This window comes from Ochotona curzoniae, unplaced genomic scaffold (assembly GCF_017591425.1).
Source record: "Ochotona curzoniae isolate NIBS_2020 unplaced genomic scaffold, NIBS_Ocur_1.0 contig_65, whole genome shotgun sequence".
Classification (NCBI taxonomy): domain Eukaryota; kingdom Metazoa; phylum Chordata; class Mammalia; order Lagomorpha; family Ochotonidae; genus Ochotona; species Ochotona curzoniae.
In genome coordinates this window covers 23,627-30,624 of record NW_024466508.1, presented here as the reverse complement: position 1 = coordinate 30,624, position 6,998 = coordinate 23,627, and the positions used below count along the sequence as shown (strand labels likewise).

The 6,998-nt window shown below is 58.5% G+C and overlaps 1 protein-coding gene across 1 annotated transcript; it reads left to right on the top strand.

The window, feature by feature from the left end:
• Positions 1 to 4,389: 4,389 nt before the first annotated feature.
• CUNH8orf33 (chromosome unknown C8orf33 homolog) lies at positions 4,390 to 6,323 on the top strand. The gene is made up of 4 exons (XM_040991557.1): positions 4,390 to 5,168; positions 5,333 to 5,417; positions 5,677 to 5,823; positions 5,944 to 6,323. Exons 1-4 carry the CDS (start codon positions 4,965 to 4,967, stop codon positions 6,081 to 6,083), a joined length of 576 nt encoding a protein of 191 aa, XP_040847491.1. The 5' UTR covers positions 4,390 to 4,964; the 3' UTR covers positions 6,084 to 6,323.
• The last annotated feature ends 675 nt before the right edge of the window (positions 6,324 to 6,998 follow it).

The window sequence follows — 6,998 nt, the reverse complement described above, 5'->3', positions numbered from 1 at the left end:
CTATTTCCAATCCACCTCTCTGCTAATGTGCTGAGGAAGACCGAGTGATGCCCCAAGTACACACAGGAGATCTGGCTGGCTTCCAGGATCCTGGCTGCAGCCTTGTCCACTCCTGGCTGCTGTGTGGCCATCTAAGAACCAGCATATGGAAGATACCTCTTTCTAACTGGTTTGCAAGTAAATAATTAAATCTTTTTTTAAAAAAGATTTATTTTATTTTTATTGGAAAGGCAGATATACAGAGAGGAGAGACAGAGAGGAAGATCTTCCGTCCAATGATTCACTCCCCAAGTGAGCACAATGGCCGATGCTATGCTGATCCGAAGCCAGGAGCCTCTTCCGGGTCTCCCACGCGGGTGCAGGGTCCCAAAGCTTTGGGTCGTCCTCGACTGCTTTCCCGGGCCACAGGCAGGGAGCTGGATGGGAAGAGGGGCCGCCGGGATTAGAACCGGCGCCCATATGGGATCCCAGGCGTGCAAGGCGAGGAACTTAACCACTTGCGCCACCGTGCCGGGCCCTAAATAATTAAATGTTTAAAAAAACATAAATGATAAAAAGTTTTTTCAAAAAATTATAATCCTGGGCCTGGTACAATGGTTCGGTTGCTAAATTCGCATTACATGCGCCGGGATCCTGTATGGCCACTGGTTCTAATCCTGGTGGCCCCACTTCCCATCCAGCTCCCTGCTTGTGACCTGGGAAAGTAGTGGAGGACGGCCCAAAGCCTTGGGATCCTGCACCTGCGTGGGAGACCTGGAAGAAGCTCCTGGCTCCTGGTTTCAGACTGGCTCAGCTCCAGTCATTGTGGCAAATTGTGGAGTGACCCAGCAGATGGAATGTTTCTCTTTTTCTCCTTCTCTCCGTAATTTGCCTTTCAAATAAAAATAAATAAATCCTCCCCAAATAATAAACCTGCCTCTTAATAAGTGCTTTAGGGGTACTGGACCTCGGGGTTAGGGCTGGAAGGCACAGGCAGCGCAGTGAGGAGTCCCTCGTGGGCTGTTCCATCACCACATCTGGGCAAATGCAGATTGCACCCACAGGGTTACAGCAGGCATGACCCCGCCCATTGGTCAACCCTATTCACTTCAGAATCTTACTCTCCCTAGGGAATAACCTGAAACAAAAGCAAAACCAGACCAAAGTTCTCAGCAGCAAGAGGCACTTGGAGTAACCCAGACGGAAGCTGCACTCTACAGCCAGGCTGGCCTCGGCAGTGGGTCGGGCAGTGGGACGGGCAGTGGGACGCCAGAGGACCTGGCAACACAGTGTTTCCCAATATTTCAGAGCTTTAGGAACCTGCCTTCAGCCCCTACAGCCGAACCAACAGCCTGCCTGCTCCGCAGAGGACACACACCGGTGCACCCCTCTAGGGTGGCAGTGCCCACAGGGAAGACCCATCCAGGCCAGCCACACTCAGCAGAAACCATGAGCGGGACAGAGCAGGCAAGGAGGCCAGGCACCCGGAAAAGACGACGTCCACGCGAGGGGCAAGCCGGAAAGATGACGTGCACGCGAGAAGGCAGGGCACCCCGGAAACACGACGTCCACGCGAGAAGGCAGGGGCACCCCGGAAAGACGACGTCCACGCGAGAAGGTAGGGGCACCCCGGAAAGACGACGTCCACGCGAGGGGCAAGCCGGAAAGATGACGTCCACGCGAGAAGGCCGGGCACCCCGAATAGCGCCGCATAGGCCTGGGCCCCGCACCGCCCACCCTCGTCCCCCGCGCCCACGCACCGTCCACGCGCGCACGCGCACTCACCGTAGACGCACCCACGCCGTGCACGCGCACTTATCGTCCACGTATTCACACGGTCCACGCACCCACGCCGTCCACTCACCCACACCGTCCACGCACACTCACCGTCCACGCCGCAGCGTCGCGCGAAGGGCCGGGCGCGGGCAGCGCCCTCAGACAAAGGGGCCGCCCCGCCCCGCCAGCGTAGCGGCCAATCACCGGGGGACACGCCCCCTCAGGGCCCGCCCTTCCTCCCGGGCCTCCAATCCCGAGACGCGACGCCGGCCAGCCCCGTGTCTGCCCCGCCTCGCGCGCAGGGCGCCTTCCTCGGTGATCGACAGCCGGGCAGCGCTGCGAGGACACCGAACGCCGAGGCCTCCGAGTGCCTAGAGAGGCCGCGCTGCGCCCTGCGCCGGAGCCCCGGGATCCGGCCACAGTTCCGGTGTCCGCGCAGGACCGCTCCGGCCACTCTTGGGTTGGAGCAGCCGTCTTCCCTCACCTCTCGCCTCCTGCCATGGCCCCGAGGCCCCGTGTTGGTCCCCCGCCGCCATGGCCCCGAGGCCCCGTGTTGGTCCCGCGTGGCTGGACGTGCCAGCGCCAGCCTCGGTCCGTCGCCCGGACTGTTCTCCCCAAGCGCCGGAGAGGCAGCGTGGTGTCACACCCACAGGCGTCCGGCGTCCCCTGACCCGCCGGGAGCGACCTCCTGGCTGGGCCGGAGGGAGAGGGAGCGTCGCCCTGTGCAGCCGGGGGTTCGAGCCCCGGTGAGGAACCATCGCAGAATCGGGCACAGGCAGTGTCAGGGCACTGAGGTGTGAGCGCCCGCGGGACCCAGTCGGGTCCGGAGAGGTGCGGCCACACGGCTCGACCCCTCCCGAGGGGCGGCGACACTCAAGCCTGTTACTTCCATTTTGTTTTTTAAGATTTATTTAAGTCATTTGAAAGGCAGATTTACGGAGAGACTCCTCCATCATTTGGCTCTCCCAGGTGTCCGCAGCAGCCAGCGTTGGACATGTCCGGACCTTCTTCCAGGTCTCCCACTGGAGTGCAGGGGCACAGGTACGTGGCCCATCTGCTTTCCCAGGCCATGAGCAGGGAGCTGGAGTGAAGTGGGTGAGCCAGGACTTGGGCTTGGCGCCTAAATGGGCTGAGTGGGGTGCTGGGGGCTAGGTGGTGGGTTAACTCATGATGACTGCCCTACAGGTCACGTGTGTGCACAGAACCCCGGGTGGAACAAGGAGCTTCCATCTCGATTTCAACCCCTGCCTGCTTGTGAGATGTGTGGAAACCCAGAGCTGTGTGCCCTGGCGGTCATTTTCTCATGTGGCCACCTGTGTGGAAGTGATCCCAGGCTGTCTCCCATGAGGGAATGGGCCATCAGACTCTCCCCCCTAATTATTTGAGAGGCAAAGAAACAGAGGGAGGGGAGGAGGGAGAGAGACAGAGAAACCCCATCTGTTGTGCAGTCTCCAAGTACCCTCAGTGGCTGGTTGGGCCGGAGCTGAGGCCAGGAGCTGGGAACCTGAGTGGCAGGAGCCCAAGCACATTGCTGCCTGTTAAGGATTGCTTTAACAGAAGCGAATTGAGCCTGAGCCCGGCTCGAGCCCAGGCACCATGATGTGGGACGTGAACACCCTAACTGTTCTGTTAAATGCCTGTCCCCTGTGCATTTTATCTAATAATTATTCTTTCCATATGTGTTTCTCAAAGTTGAAGTGATATGGATAGTCTTAGGCCGCGGCCCGAGTTTGGAAGCCACACTTTCTCTGCTCACCTAGGAGTCGGCTGACCCTGACCTTCATTACCTGGAACCCGACTGGGGTGGTGCTGTGTTGTGATGCAAACACTGCCTCCCAAGCCCCCATAGAAGCCCACCTCGGGGAGGGGCTGCTCTAGATTGAGTGCCTCCCAGCTGCTTGCTGCCTTGCTTCACACAGGGGTTCCAGGGACAGAGGGAGCACTCCCTTCCCCTTTCCTTTCTGGCTCAGTCTCCCTGAAGATGGCCCGCATTGGTTTGTGTTCTTCACTTCTGAATAAACTACCACTTGCTTAAGCCATGTCAGTGCCTGTGCTTAAATGCTTAAGAGGGAAGAAGCGGGCCCGGCGCGGTGGCGCAAGTGGTTAAAGGTCCTCGCCTTGCACGCCCGGGATCCCATATGGGCGCCGGTTCTAATCCCGGCAGCCCCGCTTCCCTTCCAGCTCCCTGCCTGTTGTTGATTTTGTATCAAGACCTTTCGTTTAAGGGAATGTGCAATAGTTATGTAATGGATACTAACATTCAGATGTGAGGATGTAGTGTGGTATGCATTTCTGTTTCCAGACAAAGATGGACTTACAGTGAAACTGTTTATATTATATCTTGACAATAGGATTCTGGACTCTCTGCCATTGTCCATGCCCGCAATGATGGACATATAATTGAGTATGAATGACTATATGTTAATAATGATATAAAGGAACTAGGTGGGGGGGAGGGAATTGGGGAGGGGATAAGGGAATATGGAACTGTATCATAAAATGATAGCAATAAAAATAAAATGTGGGGGAAAAAACACACACACACACAAAAATATGGACTTTTGGGCCCGGCGGTGTGGCCTAGCAGCTAAAGTCCTCACCAGAGAAAAAATTTATTAATATGAAATTGGTAACGTGGCCTGCGCTTTAACCCTCCCCCCCCCTTTTTAAAAAATGAACTACTAGTTGGACCACAGAGATCCCATGTTTACTTGTGGCTTTTCGCTCAGCAGGTAGTTTGTAATGAGTAGGGCACGACCACGATCGTCCCCGTGCAGAGGGGCTGCACTGGTCCACCGGCTGCTTCCAGGGACGGAGGCTGCGATGGAGCGACCAAGGTGACCAAATGCTCACCTTGTTAGCACCGGATCCCACCCTAACCCTGCTGGTCCGTAGGGGAAGATTCTCTGGGCGCCTCACGCGTGCAGCTGTCACTGCCGACCGGCCCAGAGGGAAGCACAGACCTGGGCAGCACAGGCCGCTCGGTGGGTGTCCGTCGGTGCGGAGCCGGCTACACCGCGCGCGTCACCCGTTTGCGGGACCGGAACGTAAAGCCGCGGGCGCACCCCGCACTGCACTCCGCCGGAGGACACACTTCTGCGTCCTCCCTTGGCCGCGCGCGCCCGGAACCCTGCGTCGCGGACGCGTTTCCGGAGGGGCGAATTTGGCGACGGACGCCATCGTGCGTAGTTCCGGCGGCGACTGCGAACATGGCGGTGAGCGGCGAGGACCTGGTTGACCCTCGTGCCGCCCTTCCCTCCGCATCCCCCGGTCCGCCCTGCCCGGGACGCGGCCGTGACGGCGCCGCCGCCTCGCGGAAGCCCAAAAAGAAGGAGAAGGCCCGGAGCGCAGCGAGTGTGCGGGACGGCGGCGACCCGGTCGCGGAGGGCGCCCCGCCGAGCGCCGAGGCCCAGGCACGGGAGGACCGGACGGGGAGGGGAGGACGGGAGGACGGGGACGGAGAGGGACGGAAGGACGGGGAGGGGAGGACGGGGACGGAGAGGGGAGGACGGGAGGGGACGAGAGGACGGGCATTTCGTGCTTCTCGGCTCTCACAGCCGCGTCCGCCCCGCCGCAGGCCGAGCAGCTGGCCCGGGAGCTGGCCTGGTGTGTGGAGCAGCTGGAGCTGGGCCTGAGGACGCGGAAAGCCACGGAGAGACAGAGTGAGGGCTGCACGGGAGGGGTGTGTGAGACCAAGCGGGAGGTGTGGGAGGTTCGGGGTGTGCGGGACTGTGCAGGGTGCACGGGAGGCGGGCGGGGTGTGCGGGACCGTGAGGAGCGTGCGGGAGGCGGGCGGGGTGTGCAGGAGGGGTGTGCGGGACCGGGCGGGGTGTGCGGGACCATGAGGGATGTGCTGGAGGTGCGGGGTGTGTGGGAAGCAGATGCACAGGAGGCAGGCGCTGACACGCTGTGTGGCCGCAGGAGAGCAGGCCTCCAGCGCCCTGCGGAGCCTGCGCAGCGAGCGGACGCCCCTGCCCCGCAAGCGGCAGCTGATGCGCACCTTATTCGGAGACTACCGTGCCCGCATGGAAGCCGAGTCCCTGGAGGCGCTGCGGTCCCTTCGGGCTGGTGAGGAGCTGCTGTCTGGGTGTCGAGGTCCAGGCGGCGGGTTGGGGTGGGGGAGCCTGAGTGCCATTCCTCCACCAGGCCTGAGCAGCCCTCAGGTCACTCCCATCTGACTGTTCCCAGCTTCTCGGGCCGCGCGGGTGCAGCCTGTCGCAGAGGCCGCCAGGAAGAAGAGCCGGAAGGTCTGCAGGCTCCGTCCAGCTCCTAGAGCTGAGGCCACTGTGGACACGCCTGAGGAAGAGTTTAAGTTCAATTTCTTCTAGTCTTTGCGGTGCATCCTATGGTGCTGTGTGGAGGTCTGGGTGGATGCAGGCCTGGTGCCTGGGTCCAGTCCATCAGGCCAATGCAGGTGTCCACATCCCCCCCAAGAGGGAGAGAGGAAGGGTGAGCATGCTCTTCAGGAGTTTATCAAGTATCTTGCCAATCGGACTTGTTGGAAAGCTGCATTTTGTACACTGGTGCTTAAATTTGATACCGTGCACATTAAATATTTCATTGTTTAACACATTTTGTCTTTTTTTTTTTTCTCAATTTTGAATTCTATGGTACATTTCTCTAGGGTCTGGGATTTCCCTACCCCTTATGTTTGCTGTGCTTCAGTGATGGACTTGGTACATGGAGCCAGTAATAGCACACGTGGACTACTGACTGTCAATAGCCAATGTTTATTAACAGCATCAGACTTTTAAAAGAAGGGTGTCACGCAGGCACCCAGGGAGGACTGCTTTGAGACATTTACATTTCAACAGCAACAGTCCACCAGTGTACAACTTGTTCCTCTAGCAGGTCCTTTATGTAAACCTGCAAACCAGTGGGTTTCGGGTTCATTCATTTCCTTCCCGGGCCTTTCAGAAGAGGTTGGACTGGCTCTGTCTCCCACAGTAGCAAAGATTCTGAATATCCTTCTGCAAATCTCCCTTCTGTGTTTTGTAAATTATACCTGAAAGATGTAGCTAGGGAGAACATGTTTTTGGAAGAGGCAAAAATGGGGAGCAGTATTATATAGTATACAAAGATAACTTCACTGGGGACCACATGCCGTAACTGCCTGTTACTCCTTCTACCTCCTGAGCATCTTTTTCCCAGGAAAATGAACCCTGGCTGCTCAGCAGGATGGGCTGACGACCACTCCAGCTGCTTCCTGCTGGAAAGGGGTGGGGGGGGGCTGCCTAACATTG